General features: G+C 42.3%; 1 protein-coding gene across 3 annotated transcripts in view; it reads left to right on the top strand.

Annotated features, from left to right (window-relative positions):
• RBM45 (RNA binding motif protein 45) overlaps positions 1 to 16,355 on the top strand; it is a 36,332-nt gene extending 19,977 nt beyond the window's left edge. For all 3 annotated transcript variants that reach the window (XM_075001745.1, XM_075001744.1, XM_075001743.1), the window contains exons 9-10: positions 1,447 to 1,647; positions 16,111 to 16,355. In XM_075001745.1, the coding sequence (XP_074857846.1) occupies positions 1,447 to 1,639 (193 nt within the window). In that variant the 3' untranslated portion in view covers positions 1,640 to 1,647; positions 16,111 to 16,355. The remainder of the gene's footprint in view (positions 1 to 1,446; positions 1,648 to 16,110) is intronic.
• The last annotated feature ends 927 nt before the right edge of the window (positions 16,356 to 17,282 follow it).

The raw sequence follows: 17,282 nt of genomic DNA, 5'->3' as shown, positions 1-17,282 counted from the left end.
TGCACTCATGCTGCTCACTGCCTACTGATGAGCACTGGCTAGGTGCAGCCTGCAGAGGGGTGTGTTGGGGATGAAGCTGGCCACAGGAGCCAGCGCAGATTCTGTGGGCGGGGGTGATGAGTGGGGCAAGGAGTAGCTACTGCCACCCCCCTTCAGTTCGCAGATGGTACAGTACAAAATTATTTGAGATGGTTAAGTCCGTTGGTCTGACCTATTATGGACATTCTTACATTTAATATATTATGGTCCATTTCCAAACAAATGCCTATATGTGCTACTGGTTATTAAACCTGAGGTGCATAAAACCCTGAAGTCAAGTTATCAGTTTCATACATTTTATTTGCAGAAAGCTTTAGTGCTTCATTTTCTTACTATATCACATAGCTGTTTCAGCTTGAAATTTAATTGCTGAGTATTTGAAAGTTGATTTTTTATTTTTTTATTTTTTTTTGGAAAACCCTCATAACAATATAGGTTTGGAAAGTTGCTCCTTGTATAATTTGAACCCTGATATGAAGTAGTGTAATTTTATTTGTGCTACTGATCTGCCTCTAAACGTCTTCTGGTGGTATCCAACAGAGTATCAAAGACTTGGGAGACAATTTTTGCCTATTTCACCTTTTAAAAACTACTTTTAGAGTTGCTCTGTCAACTTTGTTGGATTATTTTATGTGTATCAGGAGACATGTCAGCATGTCCCTACCATTTCCCCCCACATTCTAATACTTTCCAGCTGTAGGTCCAGCTCTTTTAAAAAGTCACTGTTAAAACAGATAAGCTCAGTGCCAGTTTGTATGAAATTTAAAACGTACCTACTTGAGCTACTGGACTGCCTTAGTTGAAGGGTGAAAGGAAAGGAAGCTATTCTTTATGGTCTTCACATCCTATATTACATATTCTTTTTTTTCTCTTCTCTCAGGTGAAGGGAGAGTTGGACTTTCTATGATGAATTTTTAATATTTATTTTTAGACACTCAGAGTTCTCTTCAAATGTAGAATACAAGTGAACAAGTATAGTCTACTCTTATAGGATATAAGTAAATTAGCCCATGGTTCACCTTTCTGAAGTTTGTCAGACGGCATACCGTATACCAAGTGTCACTTTCAAACAGCCCATAGTAATCATAATGTTGTTCAGGTTTCTTTTTTTAACGTTGGATAAAACACTAATATGATATGATTTAAAGAAAAAAATTGTGGAAGTCCTTGGGGACTTTAGCCTAGCAATTCTTTCAGCCTCTGCCAGGACTATTAAAAAGGAGGAAAGTACAGATGTGGGAAGGGTAGCATAAAATCAGATATCACATGTAAAAATAAAACTCATTGTCATTTTCAAATTATTTTGCGGAAAATACTAAACTGGCAGGCTGCCTAGTGGCAGCTGCAATTACACGTTGTAAATGTTGTGCAATTTGTACATCTTAATCTTCTCTTTTCTTTTTTTAGCCGGTTTGGACATCTTATAGAAGTTTACCTTGTGACAGGAAAAAATGTGGGCTATGCGAAGTTTGCAGACAGAACAAGTGCCAGTGATGCCATAACTGCATTACATGGCAAGACTGTGAATGGTGTAAGGCTTAAAGTAATGTTGGCAGATTCACCTGTGGAAGAATCTAACAAACGTCAAAGAACTTATTGACCCAATGGGTAAGTACTCCATTTGGATATAAGCTAAATTTCGTAAAAGTTTAAATAGTCAGTCCTCTGTTACTCTTAGGCAACATCATTTCAATTATAAACCTCAGTTTTTAAGGAATTTATAACTTGTCTGTAAATCTTGCTTCATTATAAATTTGAAATTTTAAGATCTCTGCCCAAAAGCGTATTTTAATTGGTATTTTTACATGAAACTTATTTTAAGTTTATTTTTTAAAAAAACACAGTTAAACATAAACCAGTTGATCAGTATCAGTCCAGACAACCATATGAAAATAATTCGCATTATGTACTCACAATGTATAAATGCTGAACATTTTTAAGAGGGGAAAAGAGAAAAATAAAAGATATGATTGAGATCCGTCTCCGTATCATTCTTTCACTAGAAAATGCCACCTGTCACAATGGCGGTAGGTAAGGACAAAGATCCGAGGCCTGAGAAAAGAGAAGAAATAGAGGAAGGAGGGGGTAAATAAAGGAAGGAAGCCAAGTGAGAGCTCGGAGGTTTTGTAAGTTTGGGCCATCTTGGGGAAGATCCATTTTTCTCCCCAAAAAAGGCAGAATGAGAGACTTTTAAACTCAACTAGTTGACTTAGGGCACAAATCCTATTGAAAACTGATGGAACTCGAGATTCAAAGTCATTTAGGTTGGTTTTTTTTTTTTTTTTTTTTTTTTTTTTTTTTTTTTGAAACTCCTACTCCGTAGGTTGTTTGTTTCCCTTGGTAAGGAATGGAAAGGAATTTTCTGTATGTGCATGTGTGTGTGTTCTGTTGTCATTTGGTGAGATAAGTGAAGTCTCCCCACTTCCCCTTGAAGGTAGGAGAGATGGGTTATCAGTAAGACCAAAGAAATAAAGTTTAACTGTGGAAAAACTGTCTGAGAGCTACTGCGATGTAAGTAAAATGAGAATCTCATTTAGGATCTATCTTCTGCAAGAATGAAGACCAGAACACAGGTCATGGGATTAGACATTGTGAAATATCTGTCAGCCTAAATTGTGGAGCACAGCAGTCAGAACACTGTTTAAAAGTTACGAATTTCTGTTATGAATTAAGCGAAGGCAAGACAATGAGGTGCTGGTTACTCAAATTGTCAAACTGTGAACACCACTTACATCTGTACTTGAAGGAATGGAGTCTGACAGCTAATATCTGGCTGTAGCTAATACAGACTGGAAAAATTACAGTGATCATTGGTCTTTAATATACATGTCTCAAGAAGGGACGTAAATATTGGGTGCCTCTGAATAAAATTTTGATGGGAATCTGGGGTTGTTTGAATTTAAAAGAAGAGGGTATACTAAAATTGTGACGATTAGATCATATTACTGAAGCTTTTTATTCCATTCCTCCAACAGGGATTGCGCCATAAACAGAAATTTGGGGACTTAAAGTCATCTGTCATTCAGGAAAGATCCTTTTAGATGGAGCGTAGCAGAGTTCAAAAGAGTATAGCCATTAGTGTTACAAATGAAGACAGGGCCCCATTTGTTGTAAATCAGAGTGTTATGCATCTTTTTTTATCAGTACTCCTCTGCATGTGCAATGAGTAGTGCAGTTGATGTAGTCTTTCTATATTGTGACAGTTTTTTTAGGACTTGGTGGCTGCGTCTACACTAGCAAGTTCTTTCAAAAGTTTTTCGAAAGCCAGGGCTCTTTGGAAAGATCCTGTGGCGCGTCTACACACAAAACATGTTCTTTTGAAAGCAAATTGAAAGAACACGGTGCTTCTTTCAGATGCAGTCTTCTGCTCCTGGATCGGGAAGAGCACCTTCTTTCGGAATAATCTTTCAAAAGAAATTGTGTAGACATGCCGCGGGCCCTTCCTTCGAAAGAGGGGTCCTCTGTGGTGCCGGCCAGCTGGGGCGCCGAGACATCCTGGCCTGTGCTCACAACAGAGCTCTGTGCTTCCTGTGTCTGGACACCTTAAAGATGCAGGGAGCCCCGGAGACACTGTGGCAGGTAGCTGAGCGCATGGTGGCAAAGAATACACAAGCTGCTGACACCCACACCCTCTCAGCCACCCCTTCATTGACTAGAGTCAGCTGCCACGTGACCTCCGTCTATGGCCGGATGATGGTCTGTGGACTTAGCACCCATGCATACCTCAGCCACACCTTTGAGCCAACATGCGCCAAGCTTAAGGACCTACACCAGGGCTACATTCAGGTGAGAGGTGCAGCCAGGTGCTCAGGGACAGGACCGGCCACCTGCCCCTACTACAGGGAGCTCCACGCCCTCCTCAGGGATGTGAGCAGCTCTCCCTGGATCCCAGCATCATCAAAACCATGACAGAGGACCCCCCTGCAGTGTCGGAGGCAGAGCCGGGGCCAGCCCCAGAACAGCTGGGACTCCCCACCCAGGCCAGCCACCCCAATCTGAAGACTGAGGCCCCATCGGATGATGAGTTGACTGACGGGAACTTGGTCATCACCATCGCATCACAGTCTTCGAGCCAGGCATCCCCCACCATCACCCTGGGACCCTCTAGTAAGTGCTCAGCTATCGCACCCGCTGGGCCACATCTGGAAGTAGGCCAGTCACAAGGGCAACAATGTCTACCCTAGACACCCCCCCGAGGAGTGCACCCCTGGCACGTGGTCATGCCCACAGGCAATGTTCAGCACCTGCCCCTGTGAACAGCACTGTAGGCTGCACACATGGACAGGAGGCCCTGGAAAGGCCAGGCTGCGCCCGGCTCACCCGCCACCCGTGCCGGGGGAGGGGGTGGGACTCCATACCCAGACACTCCCCCCTGCACCCCAGCTGCTAGCCCATTTGCATTGGGACAGCAGGGTGGCCTGTAATGGTTAGTCCCATCCACAAGGCATCGTGGGGGTTCATGTGCATAAGGGCCTGCCATACGGGGCACGCAAGCCAGCGCATCCCTGTCCCTTGGCCTTGTGGCAGGGGCTGCTGCCTACAGGGAGAGTGGGGTATGGCCCTTGGGGCTGGCCTGCGGGACTGACGTGTCATCTCTGTCTCCCCTTCTGTCCCTACAGGTGCACCATCCAAGGGCGGAGAGAGCCCCACTTCATCTCTAGGGCCAACTAGCCCTGTCCCTGACGTCAGGAGTGGGAGGGCCACGGCACCCCCGCCACCATTGTCTGGGCAGGCCCATGGCTGGAGGGACCCTCATCACGGCTGGGACGTAGAGGCCACAGCATATGCTGCCACCCTCTGCGAGCAGAAGCTGATCCTGCAGGAGCAGTTGGTGTTGGATCGGGCTGACCTGGCATGGTGGCAGGAGGCGTGGGGAGAGGTTGTGCTGACCCTGTGCAGCATCAGGAGGTCCCTCAGCAAAGAACCATCCCTCTTGCTGCGGCCCTCCCTGGCCTTGCTGCCCTGCTACCATCTGACCTCCCCTGTGCCACTGTATGGGGCCTGGGTGAGGTAAGTCTGCTGCCCCCTACACCAACACCTCTACCTCTCCGTGGCCCTGCCCCATCCCAGCCCCCATGGGGACCCCGCACCCCGGGTGGAATGGGCTTCCACAGCTGCTGCAGCTCACAGCCCCCCACACCTTCAGGTGACTGAGGGCCCCCAGATCCCTCTCCAGGTTCAGGTATGTCTGCTGCAAGCCACTCCCCATTGTATGTAGCTCCCCCCATAAATAGTTGAGGTTCTTTTATGTGTTTGCAAGGTTTGCATTTGTTGTAGTAAAAAGGTTATTTTTCCCACCCGCCACCGAATGTCCCTCGTTGGTGGGGGTGCGGGGGGAAGGAGTGGGGGAGCCTGGAGTGGAAGTCACTGTGGCTCAGAGGCAAAAGTCTCCCAGTGGGCCTCCTAGAGGCAGAGCCCACTGCAGTGGGCCTGGCGGTCAGGGGCCCCCGTGGGCTGGTCAGGGGCCCCCATGGGCTAGCTGTCCCTGCCCTGGGCCCACAAGGGTCCCCCTTGCCTTGTTAGCCCCTTCGTGTCTCCCCATGCCAGGCCAGAGAGCAATGTGTGCCTTACCTCCATAAGGACACCCCTGACAGTGGACTTTCCCACCCTGAATTGCCACCCCATGGAGCCATAGCTGTCCAGGGTGGCGAGCTTCCGGATCACAATGGCCACGTGCTTCTCCAGGGTCAAGGCGGCTGCATCCAGGTGGTCTGGCATAGGAGGACGGCGGTGAGCCAGCTGCAGAGCTCCATGAAAGTGTCCTTTTTTTCATGTGAAAGTTCTGCAGCCAGTGCACATCGTCCCATGTGGACAGGACTAACCAGTCCCACCAGTCGGAGCTTGTAGGGTAGCTCCAGAGGTGCTGGGTGGCCCTGGGAACTGGGGATGGGGGGCCCAGCTGGGGTTGTGCTGGACTGGGGGCCCTGAGGACAGGGCTCAGCCACTGGAACAGGTGGAGAGCAGCTACAAGGAGGGTGGTCAGCAGCTCAGCCAGGGCATGCTGGTGGGTGTGGGGCTGCTCTGGGTCCATGACTCTGAGGGCTGAGCTTTAGGACTGTGCACAGTTTCTGCAAAGCTGCGTGCAGCAGGGCAGGCCTCTGTGTGGGCAAGGAGAGGGTGTTTGGGAGGGGCCTCTTAAGGGGGCACGTGGCGGGTGCTCCTAAAAGGGCTTGCTGGCCATATGATCCTATCTGTGGCGTTTTCTGCTCTGTTCTTTCGAAAGAGTGGCCAGGGCTCTATAGCTGCTCTCTTTTGAAGGAGTGGCTTGCTCTTTCAATCTGCTTTTAGTGCGTGGATGCGATCTTTCGAAAGAGAATCTTCTGGAAGGACATCTTTCAAAAGCTCGCTGTAGTGTGTATGTAGCCCATGGGAAAGTCTTTGAGGGTTTACTAGCACAGCAGACTTAAAGTATAGGTAAGTGTTGCACTACGGTAAGTTAAGGTGTCTAGGAGCAGTGGTGGTCAATTTCATGGGTTCCGTTCCAGCCTTGCAGGGCAATATTTTATCCTGTGACTTCCACCTAGTGAGTGTTGGATATGCCACCTCTAATTTTAGGATGTAAACTTTTTTCAGATCTGGAATGAGCGAGAGAACAAAAATAATCAGAGCAAATATTTTTGGAGGCAATGTGTAAAGATCTATTCTGATTCTGCTTAGGAACAGAAGGGCCTTTATTTCAGTTTACCTAAAAAAAAAATTGTTCCCTGAAGGAAATGTATGCGTCATAAACTATGTATAATTGAAGCAAAAGAGCAGTCAAGTAGCAACTTTAAAGACTAACACAATAATTTATTACATGAGCTTTTGTGGGACAGGCCCACTTCTTCAGACCATAGCCATACATAGCCAGAAGACGGTCTGTCCCACGAGAGCTCACCTAATAAATTATTTTGTTAGTCTTTAACGTGCTACTTGACTGCTTTTTTTGTTTTGATAGTATATAGACTAGCACGGGTTTCTCTCTGTTACTATTCAACATGTATAATTGGGGCACACAGTGATGAGGAGAGCGTAGAGCCTTAGGTCTAAGCTTTTTAATGCTGTCCTTCAACTTCAAAGAATAAAATTAAAACCTGTCCTCTGCTACAGAGAATTTGAGTAATATTCATAATTAAAAGATGGTCAGTCATGTTAATGTAAACTGTACGACTGAGTGGCAAGTCTGCTATTAATGTATCATGAAAAGTATTGCGAGAAGGACTAACCAGATTTTGAAAGCTTGGATATGCTGATGGTCTAAGTTTTTACTGGCTTATTAAAATTAACCAAACTTTGTAATCTGATTTTTTTTAAATATATTTTTGTCTCAAATGTGATTTTAGTGAGTAACTGAAGTCAGCATTATGGAGTTCCATGTGGCTTTGCTGATTCCAAGTCAAAGATTGTTCAGTTTATAAATAAAAAATAATCAATGATCCAATGAAAAAATGATTGGAGTTGCACAGATGTAAAAGGGCATAATACAGTGATGCACGAGAGCAAAAGGGACCTAACTGCAGGTCTTACAAAAAGAAAAGTTGACGTTAACCTGCAGGCCAAAAGGCAGTTTTGTTTAACTCTGATCTACCTTGCAGTACTTCCCATTCTTCCCTTTCTCCTACAGTATATCTGAAAAGCAGCATAGGTGCATCTCCACAGGAACAAGTTATTTGTTCTCTTACAGGAGGTGATATGAAACATTTAAGCTGTCATACCTGTTAGATTGCTTTTCCAATTTTCTGTAACCTTAGCTTCCTAATACTTCGTATTTGAGTAGCAGCCATATTTTCCTTAAAATGTTTAACTTCTGCTTTCAGGAGTCTGGCTAGATAGGTATCCAAGGCACAAACTGATTGTTACTTTGAAGGTCTGAATGTGCGCATCATACTTTTTTTTTGGGATACATCCATACATGTTTTTCAATGAAACATTTAGATTTAACTCTGTTAGAACAGGACCGTAAGTGCTATAGGAAGATGTTGCATATCTGTGCAAGTCCATGTTCTCCTTAAAACGATTTCCAGTTTTTCAAAAGTAATGTTTCTGTATCTCTGCTCAGTAATTGAGACTGTTGCCTTTCACTAAGGACTACCATTTGAAAGATTTTTCTCCCATTAAAAATTGAGAAAAGGTTTTAGAGCTCCTGAAAGCTTCTGCAAACTGTGAAATGGATCAAATTCCAGAACATTAAATTAGAAAGCTTCTTTCTTTATGTCACAAAGTTATCAAGATCATGGCTTGTTGTGTAATTGAGATCTTTTATGAGAGAGTTATATTGCTAAGGGCAGGGGTGAGCAAACTTTTTAGGTGGCCCCATTTTTTGTCCCTGCAATTAGTAGGGCTCCCAACCTATCTAATATAATCCAAACCGATGGAAATTTTGGTTACATTCATATGAAAAAAAAAAAATCAAACTTTTGGCACACCCAAGAAAATAAATACGTAGAACGTAAATTGGTATGTAAATGTGAATGTATAATAACAGCAACGTATTTCAGCGTTTTTAATGAGATGAGTGAGCCTGAGACCCAGCAGCCAATCGTGCTTCCCCCCCCCGCCCCTTTTCTTACCCCTGGCTTAGAGTATCTTTTAGATGATGGTGAGATTTTCCTTTTGTGTTGCTGTAAATTGACCTTTGTAGGGGAAGTTAGATCAAAACTTTAGCATAATTTTGTACACAAATAGAAGTCTCATGAACAATTTTTCCATCAGATAACTGGGTAGGAGGCCTACCCAGATAATGCAGGGATTACAGAAAAATGGTGGAATAGCACTCGTGACTGGAATATATCTATTGAATGGTATGCACTGTTCAGGAGAGGTTGGAATAAAGGTAAAAGTGATGGGGTGACATTGTACATAAAATAAGCAATAAACTAAAGAAATGTGAAGTGATAGCATGGACACATCAGAACCTGTTTGGGTCCAGATCACTTTGATGAAGAATTTTATTGGGATTGTGTTTAAGGTTGGCGTTATTCCAATGCTACTATATGCATGTGAAACCTAGGCAAGATATAAGCGTCAATTTAAGGCACTTGAACTTTATCACCAATGCTGCCTCAGGAGAAGCCCAAATATCTCTTGGGAGGATAGGCATGTGTTTGCTCATATCATAGAACTGGGAGGGACCTTGAGAGATCATGGAGTCCAGTCCCCTGGCCTCATTAACAGTAGCATCCTGGAAGAGTCGATGACCAACATTGAAGCCATTATCATTCACCAACAACTTCGTTGGACTGGTCACATGGTTCAGATGCATGATCAGCACCTTCCAAAACAGATTCTGTTTTCTGAGTTGCAGGAAGGACGGAGGAACGTTGGGGGACAGAGGAAGCTATATAGGGATGTGCTGAAGGCACACATGAAGAAGTGCAGTATCGGCATTGACACCTGGGAGAGCCTTGCCCATGGCTGTCCCCAGTGGAGAGCAGTAATCCATGAGAGGGTGGCACAGTCTGAGAGGTCCCACTGCAGTGCAGATGAGGACAGGTGGAGAAGAGGAAAAGAGCAGCAAAACTCCATGGGCCTCTCCAACAGCTACCAATACCTTCCCCTTCTGTGAGAATACCTGCAGCTCCGGAATTGGGCTGATCAGCCATCAGTGGACTGGGTGTAGATCTTAAGAAGTGGGTCTGTCCCACAAAAGCTCCTCACCTAATAAATTATTTTGTTAGTCTTTAAAGTCCTACTGGACTGTTTTGTTTTTTTTTTTGTTTTGATAGAATACAGGCTAACACGGGTATCTCTCTGTCACAAATAGGAGGGTAATATGAAGACATCCTTCTCATTGCAGGTGACTGCCAAGAGAAGAGAGAGCTGTAGTTCCCCAAGGTCATATTCAGATATGAATAGAGATTTCTTCAGTAGTAAAGAGTGAGTGTGTGTTTTGGGAAGTGTCATGGTGGGAAACTTTAACTTCTTTAGCTATAGGTTGGGAAATAAATGCTATTTGTGTTGGTAGGGCTTACTTATTCCTAGATGTGATAGATGAGTTTTCTTCATAAAATTCTCATAACACCAACAAGAGGTGATACAATTTTAGCCTCAGCTTTAAGAAGTAGAAAGGACATTGTGGAAGAGCTGGTTGTAGGAAATATCTTTTTGGATTGAATGGTTATAAAATGATTCGATTTTAAATTGAAAGATGATAAAAATCAGGTAATCAAATATAATTATTTTAAAAGGTCAGAACTGGGGAAATTGAGAAGAGTTTGTTAAGGAAGTTAACTGGAGCTCAAGAGTGAACTTAAGATCTCAAGAACTTATGGGTGGAAGAGGTTTGGAATTTCTTCAAGTTAACTGTCAAAAAAACTAATTTGCATCCTAAGTAAAAGATCAATCTTGGCAGAAAGGCACCAGACCCTCCTGGATGAATAACCACCTCAAAAGGGAGTGTAAGCGAAGAGGCTATAGGGAATAGAAAAAATGGGATTGATGAGCCAAAAAAAGCTACATTGTGGAGGTTAGAAAATGTAGGAGTAAAGTGAGAATTGCTAAAAGTCAGTCTGAACTAGCAATTGCCAAGACCATCATTTTTTTTTTTTTTGATATTTAAATAATAGGGAAGGATGAGGTTGGGCTGTTGTGCACTGTGCGTGGAAGGGGAAATTAGAGGTAATATAGAGAAGTCCCCAAAATTAAATGAATATTTTACCTCTGATTTCAGTAAGGATAACATATGCGCCTGAAGGAGTATGGCTGATGGAAATAAGTGTCTAGAATTGGAAATGATCACATCTGAGGTGGGAGAAAAAGCGTAACATTTAATGCACTCCAGTCAGAGGAATTGGATAATTTCCAGTCAAAATACTTCAAGAACTAGCTTGTGAAACTGCTAGTCCCATGGCAAGGACATTCAATAAATCTGCCTATTTGGGTAAAACCACATGAGAATAGCTAATGTTATATCTCTGTTTAAGGAAGGGGGAAAACTGATCAGGGCAATTACAGGCCTCTTAGTTAGATCTTAACAGTATGCAAACCTTAAGAATTTTTGAAAGACAGAGTAATTTAATTCATGGAGGTAAATGATAAAGTAGATGTAATGCACCATGTGATAACCAAAGGTAGATCTTGATATACTAACCTGATTGATTTAATTATTTGAGAAAATAACTGAGTTTTTTTTCTAAGGTAGGGGAAGTGTTATAGATTAGTGTACTTGGACTTCTATAAAACACTTCACATGGTACCATATGGGAAATTAATGTATTAGAGAAGATGGCCAGGGTGGGGCAAGGGGCAGGGAAGGCAGCACAAGAATTGTAAGGTGGATGGGTAATTGGCTAAAGATGAGGTTTTGCTGAAAATTGAGTTATTGTACTGAAAGGAGTTATGAGTGGAGTTTCGCAAAGATCAGTTCTGAAACAAATTTTTATTAATCATCTTGGCACAGAAAAAAGTGTGCTAATGAAATTTGCTGATACAAAGTTGGGAGACATCGATACAAAGGAGGATATGAATATTATACACAAATCTGGATGATCTTGAAGGCTGGAGTGACAAAAATGGGATGGAATTCAGTAGAACAAAATTCAAAATCCATGTACTTAATGATTTAACAATAAGAATGTCTGCTACAAGCTGGGGGCTCATCCGTTGGAAGTGACAGAGGAGGAGACAGACCTGAGTTTGTTGGTCAGTCATAGAATGACCCAATGGCTACTCTGATACGGAAAATGCAATCCCAGAATGTATCAAGCAAGGCATTTCTGGAAGAAATAGAGCTATAGTAAGGCCTTTGTACGAGAATCTTGTAAGACTCATTGCATAAAAATATGGTGTACAGTTCTGATAATCTGTCATAGAAACAGGTGTACAGAAAAGTCCTGGCATAAGGGGAGTGGAGCACCTATCTTACAGAAAGGAACTGGAAGAGCTTGGCATATTTAGATTAGCCAAAAAGAAGTCTGATAAGAGAATGTAGCTGGTCACTCTCCCCAATGTTCACAGAAAGCTGTTCAGGCTATAAAGACAGCATTCTCACAAGAGTAAATGGTTATACCAGCCTAAGCATCATGGAGGGTAACTTAGTAGCTTGTCTTATGTTTGTAAAAGCTCATTTTTCAGGGTGTCAGCTAGCTGCCTACTTGGTGGGCAGTGGTTTTTTCTACTTGCTTCCCCTGTAATGTGGTCTGGCTTTTGTTTTGGTTTATTTATTCCCTTCCTCTGAAGCCTCAGGGGTAGCCACAGCTGGAGATGAGATATTGGCCCAGAAGAGCCAATGCTCTGAGGTGGCACCAAGCATTTTCTGTCAGGTACTTGGCTGGCTAATCCTTGCTCATATCTTCAGGATCTAACTGACTACCATATGTGAGGTTGAGAAGGAATTTTTCCCAGGTCAAATTGGCAGTAACCTTTGGAGGATTTCGCCTTTCTCTCCTGCGTGTGGGTGCAGATCACTTGCCAGGATTAGCTGGCATGTCTTAGTTAACCATTTCCCTGTCATTTCACTGTTGCACCTTGGTCCCACCTATGCTCTGCCTGTGGCACGTAGCAGTCTAGTCTCCTGTGGGTTGTAATACTGTGGCCTACTTTAGTTTGTTGGATTTAGCCTGTGCATGTTGTTGGACTGTGGTGTAGGGGCAGTCAGACTAGATAGTGTTCCCTTCTATGCTTAAATGCTGACTAATTTCCGAAGGAACCAGTTGGATTTGACATCATTTTAAGGTATTAAATTGAGATTGAGCATCTTCTCAAAGATAGGTTATTACTCAACCAGAAGTTATGGGCTTGATGCAGGAATACGCCATGAAATTCTGTGGTATGTATTATGCAGCACTTCAGATTCCATTATCAGCAAAGTCTATTCTGACTATAATCTGAAAACAACTAGACTTGCCTCTGCCTGGAGCTATGTTGGGGTGGGCAATAATTTTTGATAGGGGGCCATTCCAAGATTGTGGTGAGTGGTCATGGGCCACACATCTCTGTGGAAGGGTTTGGGGTCTGAGGTGAAAGTTGTGTGCAGAAGGGAGTTTGGGGTAGGGCACAGAGTTGAGGGATAGGATGTGGGGTTTGAGAGGGAATTTGGTTGAAGGAGGTTGTGATCCATGGCTAGGTATTAGCATGCAGGGACCAGGAGGGGCAGTGTGGGTGCAGGAGAGGATTCTGACCAGAGAGGGGTGGGGTGGAGGAGCAGGTGAAGGGTCTGAGAGGAGATTGGGGTGTGGTGCTGGAAGTGGGCTCTGGCCAGTGGAAAGTAAGAAATTGTGCTGCACTGCCCCTCACCCAGCAGAATTTCTCAGCTCCCGTTGGCTGGTTTTGTGTGCTGCTCCCATCTGCAGGAAAACTTCTCAGCTCCCATTGGTAACTTACCAGCCAATAGGAGTTGATTTTTCCTGCTGGTGGGCGCAGCAGCAGCATCAGGAGCTCTACCCTTCCTCAGCCTTCGGGGCAGGCAGCAGAGTGGATCGAAAGCTTGGTGGACTGGATCTTGTCCCTGTGCCAGATTTTGCCTGCCCCTGAGCTATATTTTAACATGAGACCGTGAAGATGCTTTGTTCTCTTAATTGGTCTGAAAATTAGAGGAGGATTAACTGTGGAATTTATTTAATAATCTTTTTGACTCTCAGAATGGAGTAAAATTTCTTTTTTGGCTCTTTTTAGATTGTTTCCTTTAGGTAACAAATTCATAACGCAAAAATCCTTGATTTTTTTTTTTTTTTTTTTTTTAAAGTGAGGTTTCATACAGTTATAATTTTAATCCATTAAAATTGAATTAGTTAAATGTATTGTGGTCTCTGACTCAATTCACATAATACAGGGACTTTAGTGCAATCCCTTCATCATGCAAGTGCAATTTAAAAATGAAAAAAAACAAACAAACCTGGAGCTGCACACAAAAACAAAACAGTGTGAAATGTTAGTACCTAGAAGCCAGGGCATTAAGGGGTAATCTGTTACATAAATACTTTGAAATGCTGGCTACAGCTGTGACGTACAAATGCCTGTATTTAAGAAGTAGGCAGTATTATCTTGGAGACTGGTTGAACAAAGTAGGACAGACACAACTTATGAGGCAAATTGAGAAGTACTATTTTATCTTTTTTATAGTGCAAATATTTGTAATAAAAATATTATCAAATGAGCACTGTAAATGTTATGATTTAAATCAAAATATTTGAAAATATAGAAAAACATCCAAAATTTATAATAAATTGGTATTCTTGTTTAACAGTGCCATTTAAAACTGCTTAATCATGACTTTTAAAAAAATCTAGTTGTGTTAATTGTGTATGTTAACTGAAGTTTAACAGTTAATGACAACCTTACGTTTAATCATAATAATTATGCATATAACCTGCATTTTCAAAGAATTTGCGTAAATTTACCATACTTTATTAAACCAATCTATTAAATCAATTTGGCAAGCTCCAAGTCTCAAACTGGGAAATGAATAATCACATAGTCTAAGTAGGTAACTAAAAGAAATAAAGATTAAAGTTGGTAGCATTCTTTTGACTGATACAATCTTGGTTTAGGGTCTGTTTCTCGTGTGTGCACACCATAGATATTAAGGTTAAAATTAGTAATTTAAACCAATCCAGGTTTGAACGGATGTTTGACTAACATGCAGAGAGGGCTTCTCCTACTTCTAAACTTTTTAAAACTGTCTAAAGTTCTTGATAGTGACCATCCATCTTTCACTCTCTGTCATCACCTTGGCATTTTTCTGTCTTAATCTCCATTGCTTTACCTAAGCATTTCTTATTTGGCTGAAGGTTTGATTCCATAAATGAAAATGACATATATCATAAATTCTGTGCAGTCTTGTAGCCATGTTGGTCTCAGAACATGAGAGAGGGTGGGTAGGTGAAATAATATCCTTTACTGGAACAATTTCTGTTGGTGAGAGAGACAAGCTTTCGAGCTTGCTCCTTTTCTACTCTGAGAAATGTTCTTGAACTGCTGACATTTCCCAGACCACAAGAAGCTATATGCACGCTCGTCTCTCACAAATGGTCCAGTACAAGATGCTTCTTCATGCACCTTGTCTCTCTAACATGCCATACTTTTTAAAGGTGGAAGGGAGAATCCAGCACTTTCAGAAGAATATGTTGTGGCATTTTGTTTTGTTTTTGTTTATCAAATGCATGAAATAAACCTTGGTTCCTGAATTCAGTAGCTCTGCACAGAGAGATGGTATTGCATTCCCTCCTCTCCCACTTCTGTTGGTTGTTTGCCAGCTTCTGCTGTCTTCCTACCTGGAGTTGCAGAATCTTTTTAATGGAATATTTTATACTCTAAAAGTTGTTGGAAATCCATAATGTGTTCCCCCTCCCTCAAACAAAACAAAACACAACAAAAAGCACCCTATTTGGAACATACTATGTTACATCATCTTTGTTCTAAATAACTTTTGCTTCCTTGGTTTTGTTTGCATTTAAGTTAAAAAATCTGTGGAAAAGTTCAGTAATATGCATGTATTTATGTGATTGTCTTCTCTGTGTGAATGTTCAGAGTGGTTACAGGAGAAGCGATCAAATATGTTGCAAAATAATTAATAAAGAACTAGAACATAATTTAATTCACAAGATAATAAATGGTTATGTCTACACATGTCCCCTTCTTCGAAGGGGGCATGGTAATCGGAGTGATGGTAGATTACTAATGAAGTGCTCAATGCATAAGCAGCGCTTCATTAGGCAAATTCGACCCTGTAGAAACTTCGAAGTGCTGGCATGCTGTGTCGCCGCAGGCACTTCGAAGTAGTGCAGGTACTTCAAAGTTCCTGCGGCTGCATGGCATGCCGGCATTTCAAAGTTTGACACTTCACAGTTGCCACAGTGGAGAATTTGCCTAATGAAATACTGCGTATGCATTGCAGCACTTCATTAGTAATTTCCCATCACCCTGATTCCAAAGGGGGGAAATGTAGACATAGCCAATATGTTTCAAAGTTATCCTTGGAGAACCAGGAAATAATACATACGAGTATTAGCTTCTCTAAATATTTTAATTATAGATGGGCTTAATGTGTGGGTGGGAATGCCATTGTAAGAACTTCCCTTACTGTAATATGTATTTTATATAAATACAGGTATTTTAACTTTGACACTCTCTTTATACTTTGTGTTCTTTCTACAGAGCAGAGACTAAATAATGACATGACCCTCAGCTGACTGACTGAAAACATGACTAGACGCAGTTCCCGTGGACAGTGACAGCTCTTTATACTGTTAGCTGATGGTGTAAAAAACATTTTATTTTTACTAATCCCAAAATACAGAATGTAGCTTAAATCCACAATTAGCCAGCATTTTAATTGTAAACTTACAGTTGTAGCAGTCTGTCATTCTGTATTAGCAAAATAAACTTGGTTGTTTAAGTCATATGTCTAACATGAACATCTTAAAGATGGGGCAGGGGGAAATAAAGGAGGCAACATTAATGGTTTGACTGTTTAATTGCTAATGAGCCTCGCTATACATATTGAAGAGTAATTGAAAGTGCAGACATTAACACAGTGAAATTATGGTGAGAATGAAAAATACATAAGTTTAAAAAAACAAACTGGTACAGGGTATTTCAAAGATTACCAGTTTCTGCCAAGAATGAGCATAGTCCAGAGAGTCCCAGGCTATGTCTACACTGGCACCTCCCTTTTGAAAGAGGGGTGCTAATGAGACACATTGGGATATGCTAATGAGTTGCAATGAATATGCAGTACCTCATTAGTATAATGGAAGCCACGGCACTTTGAAAGTACCGCTTTTGATCGCATGCCGCTCATCTACACAGGGTCCTTTTCGAAAGGACACCACAGATGTCAAAATTCCCTTATTCCTATAACCAAATAGGAATAAGAGGATTTCGACATTTGTGGGGTCGTTTTGGAAAGGACCCTGTGTAGATGAGCAGCATGCGATCAAAAGCGGTACTTTCAAAGTGCCGTGGCTGCCATTATATTAATGAGGTACTGCATATTCATTGCAACTCATTAGCATATCCTGATGTGTCTCATTAGCATCCCCTTTTCAAAAGGGGGATGCTAGTGTAGACACCATGGTAGAGTCAGGATAGCATTTTTCTTTAGGGAGGGGACTTAAACACTTGACTGCTCTTCTTTGCTAGGGCTAAAAATATGAAATACCCATATATTGTTGAACAGTATGCAGGGCCCTGGACTGGGAGTCAGACGTGGGTTATTGAAACTTGCCCATTTTAGGTTCTGATAGCTGTAATCATTCATATGCCTTTTTAAAAGCATATTGTTTAATTACGAAATATACCATTTGAACAACTGGAGTCACTTCCTT

Source organism: Carettochelys insculpta, chromosome 8, assembly GCF_033958435.1.
Source record: "Carettochelys insculpta isolate YL-2023 chromosome 8, ASM3395843v1, whole genome shotgun sequence".
Classification (NCBI taxonomy): domain Eukaryota; kingdom Metazoa; phylum Chordata; order Testudines; family Carettochelyidae; genus Carettochelys; species Carettochelys insculpta.
Note: the sequence above shows the minus strand (reverse complement) of the source record. Positions and strands in the feature narration are given on the sequence as shown.